We start from the raw sequence: 14,230 nt of genomic DNA on the forward strand, positions 1-14,230 counted from the left end.
CCACTTGAAAATCATTGATATTTTAGTCAATAAAGAGCTGACTAGTTTGAGGCACTTTTTCCATTATCCCGTGAGATTTGTCTTGTGTTAATGTCTGTTCTGGAAGCGCCGTTTGTAGGAACACACCTGTGCTCGACACAACTGCTCTACATCTCCCCGCCACCTCATAACAAACACCACAGACCTCTATGACCCTCTGTTGCCAGGGGCTCGTTCTATCCAAAAATGTATGAGGGAGTGGTTTGTAACCATTGCAGGAAAGCAAGTAAAACATTATAGCAACATTCTGCTCAAGTTTGCCCACATGATCTACAGTTTATTACTTGGTAAAGGAATACTGTGCAGCCTTTATTTCAAAAGATTAAAATCCTTCTTGTTACTACGGAATCGTTATTCATATTTCTACTCCTTTTGCAGGAAGAGAATTGTGAATAACAAACGAACAGGTTAAGGGTTTGAAGCGTACAATGACCGCAGCAATCACGGGATGAAGCGATGTGACGTCAGGAAGCTGTGACTAACACGAGCGTATCGGGAACAAAACACTGTCGAATCGATAGAGTGAAAACACCATTGTGTTTATCAATTAGTCTCAAGAACTTCTATCGATGACGTCAGCGATGACGTCACTGGAAGTGTTTTTGTGTGTTTCCAAGAGTAGATTGTAATGGGCTGCATGCAGTACCTTTGTTTGCATCACGATGACTCTTTGAAAAGCTTATTGCTTTATCAGATAATATAATGTTTAGGAAGAAGCATAAAGTAATTTTTAGTTACCCCTCATAACATTCGTTTTCTTTGTTTATTTGTTATGATTAGAAAATGACATTTAGGGTAACTAATGAATTGTTCAGGTGAGTATATATTGACTCAGTGACCTCATAGTTTTTTTTTCTAGAGTTTACTTCTGTGAACAATACTGATGCTTGTCACTAAGCAACATTTTAGAACTCATTCTAAATGCAAGGATTGTGTTTTTATTATGAAGAATTTGGGTTGAGCCATTGTTTAAAACAGTATCACAAAACCATTAAGACTGAATACATATCTTGAGTAATTGATCTCTGACCTTCTTTTCCTGCCGAGAGCGACCAGAATTTGCTGAACAGCAGCACCAATATGCAGAAAATGTGATTCTCTTTCGAACTTGTCAGTTCCAGACGTCCTTTACTCCTCCTCCTCTCACCGTTGGACTGCGGCACAGTCTCCCTACTAAGGACGTCGTGCAATTTGAACTTCAAAAGTTCTGGCGAAGATGCAACGCATTACTACCCTGAAACGACTCTCCTTGTATTTTAATGACTGACCTAGATTTTTAGCTCTTTATTTATTAATGTGTTAATCTATATTTTCTTTTGTAATAACTGATCTCTTCTTTTCTGCGTTTCCTAATAGCCTACCTTCTGTTACCTCTTTCAATGAACACCACATTCTTTGGAAGCTAGAATTTCAAGTCAATGGCCCCTGTGGTGGGCTTGTTCCATATGAATAGGGTTCATCTTCTCAATAATAATAATAATAATAATATAATTGAGTGATTTCGAGTGAATGGCATTTTGATTGGTTTAGATTATTTCTGGTTCATGCCAGCATGGGCATTTACTTGCACCAAGGCATTGAGGGTAGAAGGGGCCTGATCTGGACTTCTGGACTCTTCGACCAACCGATAAGTAGACTGACAGAAAAGCTGAATAGGTTTTCTTAACTATCAGACTTTTCACATTTCCAGTATTATCAGTTTGAAAATGCAAGTCAGACTAACTCTCAACAATGATAGAACTTGTAAGGCAAAAACGCAACTCTTATCAGCTGAATACTATCCGTATCCATTCAGGAATCCTAAATGTTTATTCCTCACACCGTTGGACTGTGGAACAGTCTCCCTGAGGACGTCGTTCAATGGGAACTTCAAACGTTCAAGCGAAGGTGCAATGTGTTACTATCCTCTTACTATTTTCCTTGAATTTCAATGCATTTTTATCTATTTATTTATTCTTTTTTTTAATGAGTAAGATCTCTTCTTTCTATATTTCTCTTTACCGTCTCTTACTTCTTCCTAATGAACACCACATTCCTTGGAAGCTTGAATTTCAAGTTTAATGGCCCCTGTGGGCTCGTTTCATATAAATAAGTTTTGTCTCCTCTATATATAATAATAATAATAATAATAATAATAATAATAATAATAATAATAATAATAATAATAATAATAATAGCAACTCCAAACGCTGTCCTGCTGTAAAGTTTGAGTAAGTTTGTCTTTTAATCACTTAATAATTTACTTATGTTTTTATCTATTTTTTTATTCATTTAAGTTTTTTCAAATAAGTTACCTCTTCTTTTAGTATTTTCTATCACCTGTTACTTCTTTCAAGTGTACACTAAGATCATTGGAAGTTTGAATTTCAAGTCAATGGCCCCTGTGGTGGGCTTGTTCCATACGAATAGGATTAATCTTCTGAGTAATAATAATGATAATAATAATGTTATTCTTCCTTGAACTTCAGCTTATGGTATTGTTATTAAACAAGGAAAATAACTTTCATATTTTTTCTGTCTTCATTCACCTTCTCTGCTACTCAAGAGAATCAGATAAAATAAAATTGTATGCGAGGAAAATAAAATCCCAGGATTATCTTTCCATTTTATTACAAAAATTTTCTTCTTAACACAGCCTGCATTAACCGTATAATAAATGACCAAGACAATATTAAACAAAATAAATATACACTATGTTACATGAGATGGGCAAGACAATCTGAAATGAGATAATGCAAAATATTTTGGTGGGAAACAACATCACTATGCAACAATCGGTCTAATGACAGTGCAGTCTTGTTTTGTGTCAGACATCTTTCTTTATTTGAGATGAATGACGTCGAATTTACACAAGAAATTCTGAAAATTTGAAGAAATGACTGATTACATTCATTTTCTGTCACAGCTGACAGTACCAGAAACCAAATTTGAAACACGTTGATCGCTAACAGCCAAATTGCAGTCAAATATGCACTGATTTTCTTCTTCTAGCAAAGAGAGAGACAGAGAGAGAGAGAGAGAGAAAGAGAGAGGATGTGCTATAAATCTATAAGTGTTATTACTAATAATACAAGTGATAAAAGAAAAAATGTCAATGCACACAATAAAAAAAAAAAAAAACATGAGAAGGATGATGCAGTGAACAAATGGTTAGGAAGAATTAAGCGCATATTCTTGAACGACACTCGTCCTTAGACACATCTTTACAGAAATGTCATCCCCTAATAGAGAAAAGAGGAAAGAAGAAGAAGAAGAAGAAGGAGAAGTAGTAGTATTTGAAATCCAAATGATTCGACAATCAGGAATTGTGCAACATCTCCCGACAGGAGCTCAAGTTCAGTAAAGTATTGGGAATACAACGGAAGTCCACCAATTTGAAAAGAAAACTATAGATCGCGTGTAAGAGTGACCGCGGTGAAGTCTATCTAGAAACAAATGAAAGTAATCCACTATCAACAGAAATTAAGTCTTCGAAATACCAGAATCACTTAGCAGACCCAAGAGTAACCGTACAGCCCAGGGGGAAACGATGGAAACACTTAAAAACTGATATAGTCGATAAATGAAAATGCAACCGAGAAGTTTGCGTGAATGATGATCAAATGTTTGATATCTAGTGTACATCACGTTCTATCGTAATTAACATTCTCTTTGATTCCATGAAAGTGTGATTTATGCAACCATAAAAATTACTAGCTCTCAGAGATCTAGCAACAGTTAACCATGAAAGAATAAAAAAAAAAACAAGAGTATTACAATGGAACTTGAAAAAAATTCATTCTTCACAATAATACTGATAGGACACTTGAGCATATACTGGACTGAATAGTAAAAGAGTGTTTATTCAGGCTACGAACTGACTGATACAATCCCCTTCAGGATACATCATCTAGCTACACTACTCAGCCTGAGGACAACGAGAAGTAACCATGTTTTTATTTGGATACGCTTCAGCAGGATTCGTAAAGGCATGACAGTAATGCATTCGGTCACTCACGAGAGAAGCGCGGCGGGAAGGAGAGAGTTTTACATTCCATCGAGAACTTCTTCTTCTTGTCTTGACGCATAGGAAAGCGAGCAGTTGACAATTTTCTCCTCCCTCGTTCAGCCAAGATATACCGTGTTTGAAAGCATGCGAAGTTAAGATATTGCCTCTCCATTTGAGTAAATTTTGCTTGTTTTGAAAAAGGTTAACCATATTACTGAAACCAGGTTCTTCTTCGGTTGGAAAGGCCATTTCTCACTTTGGATCAGTCATAACAAAAGCATTATAGATTCTCATGGAAAACGTACAGCCTAAATGCCAGCTTCACAACAATAGCATAACAGTTTTTAAAAAAAAAAGTTCTGAAAATATGTCATTTATGTAGAATCATCTGCATACAAATATACATTCATGCGTACTCTGACAAAAGGTTAAACTCCTAAAAATGATCATCTACACTTCGAGAGTATTCTCTACCTGGGCATAAAATTTGACTGTATAATATGTTACACAATTTACACACGAGACATTGCACGCAGTTTCATGAAAAACCAAAGCATGGTACATTATGCAATCTGATTTAAGTTTCCCGAACGGTGCAATGAGCTACGACATGGTGCGAAGAATTTCGTCGTGAGTTGCTGAATATCTTTGATTGGAAAAGAATCTTCCCCCCAACCCCAAAATTAAACCACAGCAAATGTATTATACATACAGTTGAGACTACTGATCCCAGCAAATATTTCCAATGCTGTCAGCAAAACACTGAATACCAAGAAGCACTGATTCAAAGCAAAACTGAACGGGAGTGTTAAGACCTAACACAGTTACCAAGTCATCAATTTGCTACGTTTACTGTACACGCAAAAGATTCTCAACGCTCATCTGCGATTCTACTCTAGATATAAAAAGTTGCTGTATCCCAAAATTGACATCCAAATGGAAATGAAGAAACAAAACAAAAAAAAAAAAAAACTGTCTGACTTCATCTTGTATTTGCAAAAAAGATATTGCTCCACGTAGTCTATTTTATTTTTTTTGGTATTAATGACAGACATTTACAAACTGAATAGTGACGAGTAGCGAAAGATCGAAGCCTAGAACGAGCAAATGGGACAGATTTATATAAAAAAAAAAGAAACCCTGTTTCTCATCATCAGGTCAGGATAGATGCATATAAACATGAAAAAATCCTTTATATAAACAGGTGCAGGATCTCGAGTTTGCATCCTGACAGCGCCAATTATTACAGTCGCCCCTCTTCCGTCGTTAGAAAACGGTACAACCAACGAACAACACCCCCGGGTGGCCCAACGTCGACTACCCACAAACACTTCGTTCGAATCCTCTTTAGGCTCCCGAAACTGGAAAACAAAATAGCACTGAGCAAGCATCGTGGAACGGAAAGCTAACGCGTGGAGAACGAAACCATGACAGGACCTAACATGCCTTTTATATATATGTAATAATCATCTTCCAGCTAGGGATAATCGAAGCCACGCCCATACTCACGATGATTCGATCCCTTGGTTTATTACTTTTTTTTTTTTTTGAGAAATGAAGTGCGTCCTATATTTCCATTCAATAGTACTTTTTTTTTGCTTTGTACTGGCTAATATCACATAATATCACAATTTTGGGAGTATTAAATGCTTCGTATGCGAAGGATTTAATTCCACTTTAGTGCTTCCGAGCGTCACTTTTGGTAGGGTTGCATCACTGCACCTGTTTAAGAATAATAAAAAGAGACTCCAGCCTGGCGCCACTCCACCTTCTCCCGGCCACGACACACAAGCAGCAGCAGCGGCGGCGGCAGCAGCAGCAGTAGTAGTAGTAGTAGTAGTAATAGCAGTAGTAGTAGTAGTAGTAGTAGTAGTAGTAGTCTCACTCGGCTTCCGGCGGACACTCTCTCTCTCGTTCCCGGGGATTGCCCGCGGCAGAGGCACCACCAAAACCACCAAACCACCAGCAACCACCACCACCACCACCACCACCGACTGTCCTGCGGCAGGAGCTGGCTTACGCGAAAAGAGAGTGGTCTCTGGAAGGTCTTGGCTTATCCTCTCCCACCGACGAAGACAAACCAAGCGTAAAAAACCTGCCGTGGCGACCGCGTCGCCTAGGCCTATTGGCGGCTTCCGCTGTTGTGAAGATCTGAGACAGTGGGGTGGGTACACATTATACCTGACCTGTTTGGCTGTAGGGCGGTGGCATCCCTTCACACATTCCTTCGGGAAGCACCTTTGGGACCGGGGGCTCATGAGGAGGTTGACAAGTCCTCGAGCCCTTGGACTAGGACGTCCTCGGCTAAGAAGGCGGGGACGCCTGGTCGCTCGTCGCTTGACAGGCCACACTCGCCCTCCCAGTGTGCCTTTCCGACGCTGTGGGACTGCGGGAGGAGAGAGAGAGCATTAAGCACATTTAGGACACTTAAGAACAAAGCCAAAAAACTCCAATATCGAGAACTGGTACTAAAGAAAATATTACAATAATTCTTGAAAAAATGAACAAAGCCAAAAAAAAAAAAAAACTCCAATATCGAGAACTGGTACTAAAAAAAATATTACCATAATTTTTGAAAAATGAACGCCTACAAATTATGACAACTCTGTAGAGAGTTTCCATTTATTTTTCTCGCAAAGCCGCGGATGTGAGACTCACCATTGATATGTCCCTTCTCCAGGAGGTGTGGCATTTGCCGTCGCACAGGGGGCATGGGCGCTCCAAGGAGTAGCCTCCACACTCCCGGCAGTCGAGGGAGACATGATTGTCACTCCAGCTAACGCCACAGCTGTAGGGTTGAAAGGAAAAATCTGTTAATAACACCATAATAAATTTATTATCAGTGTTTTACTGCATCGTCAGAGAAACCCCGCTGTTAAGAGTGAAACAAGAAATGGCTTTGTATCATAAAAACACAAAGCTTCACTCACTGAAAACCTGAATAAATAACAAAGAATTGCCTTTGTATCATGGAAAAGAAATGTTTCAATCACTGAAAACCTGAATAAATAACAAAGAATTGCCTTTGTATCACAAAAAAAGTTCAATCTCTGAAAACCTGAATAATTAACAAACTACGCCATTACGTGAAGCCAAAGCAAAATCAATAACAGAAAAAAAAAAAGTTCCTCGACCCGTCCTGATAAGTAAAACCCCCAGTTGAGAAGTGACGTAGGGGACTTACGTGTAACAGGAGTTAAACTGGGAGCGAAGGTCTTCCAAGGTCATCATTGGCTCAGCGACGTGGCTGGGGTACTGTTGGTTCACCAGGTCAAGTCGTGATAGGCTTTCACTGCTCTCGCTTCTCGACACCCAACTGCTGAAGAAGAAGAAACGAGGGACAGTTTAGTATAAAGAAGAAGAATCAAGGGGCAGTTTAGTATACGGCAAAGATAAAAGAATTTTTGTAAACAGAGACACAAGGAAATGCAGAGAACGTTTACCCTAATAAACAATAAATCTTGGTCTAATTTTTCTAAGTATGAGAAAACAAACAATGTCAGTGTTAGATATAATAAGAAGAAAAGGACAATTTTAGTAAAAATGGACAGGCAGCTAGACATATATGAACGTGAATTTAACAGCATATAAAATGGAACACAACATAAGAATGCAGATGTCTAAACTAACACAAGATGCGTCACAAGTATTTAAATTATATCAAGAAGGGAGCAATGTTAAATCCTAAGAATCACAACAAAGTACGGTAATTCTCACCTTGAAGAGAAATAGTTATCAGTCTGAACCATTCCGCAAGACATTTCAGGAATACTCGGCTGGTTTGCTTAAAGGGTTTTTGCACGCTAGACCCTGCAAGGAAAAAAGACAAGTGTTGTCAGTACCCGTTGGAAAAGACAAGTGTTGTCAGCACAGGTTAAATTTCACTCTTTGTTTACATGAGAACTCTATTCGAACCAGTCTAGAAATTCCTTTAAGTTTCCTCTAAGTTAGTTATGTTCCACACGCGAGGAACAGACGGTCTGTCAGCGGTACCTATCACCACAAACCTCTTCATTAATGTGTTGCAACACCGCTCTTCTGGCCACCGAAGAACACATGAATGTTACATCACCCGAGAAGCGTGATAAGAATTAATCATTGTCAATGGGTGACCTACATTTTTCCCTCGACTGATAAGATGTCAGGCCACGAGTTTGCAGAATGTTGAAAACTCATTTACCTCCCAATAAAACTCAAAGCACACACGTGTGAGTATGTAACGTTAGAACAATACTAGGCCTAATATATATGCAAGTGTATTCTGACTTTGAAAGGCGAACCCAGTGAACTTCAAGGCTAAATGTGGATGGCAAATTGCGTAGAGTTTATTCCACCTTTATCCTTGCACAGGTACCTCCTGTTTTTTTTTTTTTTTTTGAGACTTTTTAAAGGTTACACTGCCGTTATATCTTGAAGCCAAATAGCCGAGCACTTTAAGAGAGTACAGTTTTGTGAAAAACAGTTCAATGCTACCACTAAAACGCACTGATATCCGATACTACTGAATTCCCACCACGTACATCAGAAATCTCTATTTCAGTTTTTGAAGGTAGATACAAAAGAAGCACTCTAATTTAAGGAAATAAACAACGGACGGCAAATAACCCAACAATTTTATATAAAAAAACACAATAATGAGGATTTCATCGATAAGAAGACACTCCACTCATGAAAAAGTAAATAAACAAAAATTTTATCCATTACGGTAAATCTCCAAGCAAGGACTTGGCATTTATATTTAGTGGAAGAAATGTAGGTGGCACAACAAAAGCCAAGGTCGAACCTGGGCACAGACACGCAGCTGGGCGATCTTATTAGCGCCTAAGGGGCATTAAATTGCAAGGAGAACCCTTTTATACAACTGGCCGGTTCGTATCAAAACAACGCTTCCTTGTCCTCAGATCACAAGGCCACAGCTTCATCTGTCGGCAAAATTGTCTTAGTGCAGCCTCATTTAACAATAAGAGAGCCTTCGAAGAAATGCTTAATCCGTTAACAACAACGCCTTCGATATGCAGCTTCGTTTAACAACAACGACAATAACAAAAGCAGTTAATTGAGATCTCACTTGGAGACACAATACTGTATTCGCAACAGGGAACCGCTAAACGCTCGGCTAGACTACTAAATCTACTCAGGCGCTTGACAGATGATGAAAAATATCGACTCGGAATAGGGAGTTGTCTTTCCTTTAAGGCCACATGTATCCGGACAAGGGACTCCCCTGCCATGTCACCTATTCTATGGACGATCACTGTGTCAATGAATACACGAATATTAAAGTTATATACAATAGTCATTTCCCTGATGAAGGTTTGCGCGAGAAAAACTCAGAGTGGAAAACCACCTTTTCTCTTGAGGTGAGCTCTTTTACACGCGCACACGCTTGATACCGTGACTAAATTATAAGTACAGAGTCTCTAGTTTCTTAGCAAGACGGGTAACCGTTACTACAAATCCCTATTTCGTGGGGTGGGCACGTAATGAGGGGGGTCCAGTTACCCTGCGTTCGAGTGGCATGGGAGCATCCTTGAATATCCTGACCTAACGTAACTTGTTACACGGAGTCCACCAACCAACCAACCAGCTCATAGCATGGGCCTACAATTGTGCATTTTCCGTTTCGTACCGAATGACGCTTCCTGAGAAATAAAGGAAAATGGACCCAATTCAAGATTAAAATGACTGACGAGCTTCAAATGACGAGCACGTCTGAAACCGGTTGACTAAAACGATGCTGATATGAGTGCGCGCCTCTGATTGGTATACATCAATCGGACTAGACTTATGAAAGTATTCAAGTTGCAGAATTTATAACACTTGCACAACTACTTGTGAAAACTCGCTTTGATATCATAACGTCGATTATATTCTTGCAGACAGCCGCTTTATACAACGACCGAAATAACAATGGATTACGTTAAATTCCAGTTTCCCCTGGAACACGTTATTTGTGGTAGTATACTAGACACGAGAACGGATAAATAAGGAATTAGGTGTTGAATGAATGTCAAAGCTCATTCACATGCACGCACACGCACACATACACACACGCACTTTCCCCCCCCCAGCGAAACGCAAGCACAAGACTCTTAAATGGAGGAAACGCACTCACAAATATAGACACGCACACAAACTCGCCGGCGTCTGTTCACGCACGTACATGGAGCCCGTACACACACACAATCACGCACATTGCCCCGCCCACCTTCCTGTGGTAACTTTCCACTGTCGCGCGTTCATCTCTCTTTCTCTCTCTCTCTCTCTCTAAATCTTCAGGGTGTTTATAATATATACGTCTTCCTATCAATATCTTCTAGCTAATTATTGCTCTCGCTCGCAAAATATCTCAGCTAATTATTTAACTCTAGAATAAATTTGTTTTGGCTAAACTGTCTTTTTTCAAAATCGTCTGGCTGGTAAGAAAAAGGTCTTCGAACTGACAATTAAAATTTAGTATCGCTTGTATGTATATGCAAGTTCCACTTGTAAAAAAAAATACAAGTGACTTCAAACTCCCAATTGCAGAGCAGTTTATGATGCCTGAGAGGAAATGTAAGCTGTCACAGGTATTAAAATTTGTGCGCTTATAGACGATCACTTGGAAAAACAAAAGAATCAAACCTAAAAATGCAGAGTAGTTTATGATACACGAGTTAAAATGTAAATTGTCATAGGTTTTTAAAACTAAGTTTACTTTCTTCAGATTGAAGATTTTAACGATGAAATGATTAAATCATCATCATCATAATAACAGCACTTAATTCTGTTAAATTCTCAAATCTGCCACGTTCAGCCTTTATGTTAAATTAACCGAATGGCTAACGAGAATGATTAATTATGTACACTAAATAGGAAACAACCTACAAATGTGAAGTAATAAAAAAAATACACTAGCAGCTGCTACAAATGCACACCTGTAAATAAACCTGCTGTGTTGCTAAGCCAAACAAACATATAATAGGAAATCTGTTGAAACCTCTGGTTGTGCTACTTTCTACCAACTTAAAGGTAATGTACAGACAACAACAGTCAGTCAACAATCGCAGACACGAAAAAAACATATAATTTTACCTATAGCCAACGTTTGTTTGTTTGTTTACCTTTCTCTGCAGAAATGTTTTTAGAGGGGAAATCTGTTTTCCCCATATTTGCCTCGTTTGGTTGCATCGAATTTTATTAATATGATAAAAAACTTTCACGCGTCTTTTTAAAAAAAAAAGGACCTTTCGCGAAAGTTTCCATTCGACTTGCTCTGACATACAGCCTCACAGGAAAAGACATGCCCAAAACAACATGGAACTGACAAGAATTGTATTCAGCATTCTCACACAAGTCCTCTTCATAATAATATATATATAAAAATAAATATCCTTTCAACGCAATTCATCCAAGTTCTTTCAGGAGGCGGGACACCGCCATTCAGTCAAAGCACACCCACACACACTTCAGTATGAATGTCCGTCTTCATCACATGTGTATAAGTCTCTTCCTTCTGACACAAACTGATCAAGACACGATATTTACCGATGAGGTTGAGAGCAATCACGTCCTATTCAGAAGACGACAAGGCAGCAACTGACAGTAGCTGAGCGAAGCGCGCGCAGTCCCACCTCTCCTCTTCGCATATCTACACCTCGAACCCCCGCCTCGCCCCCCCAACTTCCCTCCTTCTTCTCCCTCCCCCGTTCTCCTCCGCCACCCCCAAAAATAACCCTCCTGATTGTCGACGACCTCCCCGCCTCTCTCTCTCTCTCTCTCTCCCCCCAGCCACACAACCCCTGACAACTCAGGAAATCCCTCACAACCCCCGCTTCATTTCCCCCTTTACCCTCCTCCCCCTCCTCCATTGGTCCATGCCGCAATGTATCCATCCATCCATCCATCCTTCCACCCACCCACCCGCCCACCCCATCTCCAGACGACCCCTACCACAACAATCAGAAGGTCCTGCCTCCGCCACAGCCAATCAGAATGCAAGACGGCGGCCACATGCAACTTGGGGCAAGTTGCAAGCGGTATTATGTATGCAACCTCAAGAGTCAGGAGGATCTCATTCGGTCATGATGATGCATGAATCCTTACAACTCGCTCCGTCACATTTTATTTCACATATAAGGTTCTGTTGGGCTCGTATTCTAAAAAAACAAAGTCTCAGAACGAAACAAGAACAAAATAAAACTGAACAGCTACAAGCGCCATCAAGGCGTCTAGGGAAGGTTTTCACTCGTAGCCTAGGCCGAAGTTCGGGGAGAAATGAATAGTTTGGTGAAATTGCTGTAAGAAATTTATTTAAGATGATGCATTCGGTGGTATATCTTTAAGTTTTAAGTGTGTCATACTCCAGTGAGTTAGAGGAAGTGTCGAAGAGACTTGTGTACGTAGTCAAATGTTGCTGTGTTATTATTGTCGATCACGCTTGGCCTAACAAGTTCTTCCTTTTCTTAAAAAAATTCAGTATTCTTTATTTATTCTTTATCTTTGATATTCTTTATTCTGCTTGGACTGACTTCGAAGTGGGTTAATAGGAGATGAAGTCTGATCCAAGTTTAAGAGCAAATAATTTTTTTCATTAAATAACGAGTTTTTCCTCAAACTGTACTAAATCGTTTTCAAGCAATACACCGAGGCATGAGAAAAATTTGTACCAAATGTACCCACTAATGATGAAAATGTCTCCCAGTCAATGAATCTCTCTCTCTCTCTCTCTCTCTCTCTCTCTCTCTGTTACCCTTCAGTTAATATCTTTACTACCTTTCTGCCTTAGACCGAATCATAAGTCTGCCTTTCTCTTTAAGGAACTAGGCTCATTTATTCACCTTTTCTGAACATGGTTGATTACTGGAGAGATAACTGGTTTGAATTTCTTTGTCTCGCGTGTGTTGTATATCCAGTGTGGGAATGCAATGATATATGTATGCAAGCCGTTTCCTTGTATGTATGATCATGTGTGAACAAAATACGATTAGGTATACATATATTTACCTCTCTAAACATAGTCATATTAGTACTCTCTCTGAATGGTAAAACTACAAAAAACGCACAAATCCGGAGAAAAACTCAAAGAACACACAGAAAATCATGACGAGCGGCTCCAGTGAAGGTGAACCTGTCTGCCGAATCAGGAACAGCAAGAACGACTAAACAACAGAGGCACGAGAGGTCCAAAGGGCTTGGTTTTGCTCTGTTACCTACGGCTGAACGTTTCCTGCGTCTGATTTTTGCGAAAGATAAAGAGTTAATTTTGGGGGGGAAAAGATCGCCATTTAAATGGCTGGGAGTTCGGGAGGATAAATGAGGCGAAAATCCTGAGTAAACTGCTTTTGTTTTGTCGTTAGACTAAGTTTCTGTTTATTATTTTTTCTTGGAATTATTATAACTATTATAGTTACTACAATAATTCTTTATATTTATTTATCTAAACAATTACCAGGAGAGTGTTAATTAATAATTAGAACTTGTATATAATACTTTTGCTTTAAAGATCCATGCGACAAGGTGTAATAAGGCTGCAACCTCATTCCTTCTTGACAAATGAATTATGGATACCTGATTTCGTGAGCGCATTTATCAGTATCTCAATGTAATACTCTTTCTAAGACAGCAATATCTGAATGATTCGGTCTGCTACAAACATTTTCGAATGTCCTCCAGGGTAAAAGTATTGTCGAATGTTCTCCCTTATAAAAAATATTTCCTTGCTTTGTTAAAGCAATATTCAATACCTAAAGCTGTGACCTGATTTGCATACCTATTTGGTTAAGCCTTTCTTTCGATTAGACCTTTTAGCTCGTAACACTATCTCATTCAATGAACAGCCTTGGCTCTAGGGGGTGCTTGGATTAACACCGTCTGAAGGTGAGCTTGGAAGGACTTCTGTGGATGAATTTAATCTCTCTCTCTCTCTCTCTCTCTCTCTCACATAATAATTAACTAATTGGCAGTTCAATGTTATGGTCGTACGTGTGTGTGTGTGTGTGGGAATACAACAGCATTCCAGAGAAAAATCCGCTATTTTAAACTTTGTATCGTCCTCAGTGACTTTCCTTTTAGAAGTCTTCCGATTCGAGTCCGTTATAATATAAGATTTTCTTCCTGTCGTCTCGTCCTTTATATGATTACTGTTATATTTTCTTAATGATTGTCTTTTACACGATTTCCGTCGTATTTTCTTAGTCCTACCCCTTGCCGTAGAAAGTTTAA

General features: G+C 39.2%; 1 protein-coding gene across 3 annotated transcripts; it reads right to left on the bottom strand.

Annotated features, from left to right (window-relative positions):
- Nucleotides 1-2,632: 2,632 nt before the first annotated feature.
- On the bottom strand, nt 2,633-11,681 carry Pino (Pinocchio). 3 transcript variants are annotated; one of them, XM_067091131.1, is made up of 5 exons: nt 11,555-11,681; nt 7,745-7,837; nt 7,212-7,343; nt 6,686-6,815; nt 2,633-6,413 (listed from the first exon to the last, which is right to left on the bottom strand). In XM_067091131.1, the coding sequence occupies exons 2-5, from the start codon at nt 7,786-7,788 to the stop codon at nt 6,282-6,284; spliced, it is 438 nt and encodes a 145-aa protein (XP_066947232.1). In that variant the 5' UTR covers nt 7,789-7,837; nt 11,555-11,681; the 3' UTR covers nt 2,633-6,281. The 3 variants fall into 3 exon arrangements, with proteins under 3 accessions (XP_066947232.1, XP_066947231.1, XP_066947233.1); XM_067091130.1 differs by having other exon boundaries at nt 7,212-7,346; XM_067091132.1 differs by lacking the exon at nt 11,555-11,681 and adding an exon at nt 11,131-11,249 and having other exon boundaries at nt 7,212-7,346.
- Nucleotides 11,682-14,230: the final 2,549 nt, after the last annotated feature.

The sequence above is a fragment of the Macrobrachium rosenbergii genome, chromosome 48, assembly GCF_040412425.1.
Source record: "Macrobrachium rosenbergii isolate ZJJX-2024 chromosome 48, ASM4041242v1, whole genome shotgun sequence".
NCBI lineage: Eukaryota > Metazoa > Arthropoda > Malacostraca > Decapoda > Palaemonidae > Macrobrachium > Macrobrachium rosenbergii.

Bases quoted from the DNA above. Each gene is read 5' to 3' on its own strand.
- Pino (XM_067091130.1), bottom strand. From the start codon at position 7,788: ATGTCTTGCGGAATGGTTCAGACTGATAACTATTTCTCTTCAAG. The intron at 7,347-7,744 runs GTGAGAATTACC...CTTCTTCTTCAG, and splicing joins GATAACTATTTCTCTTCAAG to CAGTTGGGTGTCGAGAAGCG. The intron at 6,414-6,685 runs GTGAGTCTCACA...CTCCTCCCGCAG, and splicing joins GGAGAAGGGACATATCAATG to TCCCACAGCGTCGGAAAGGC.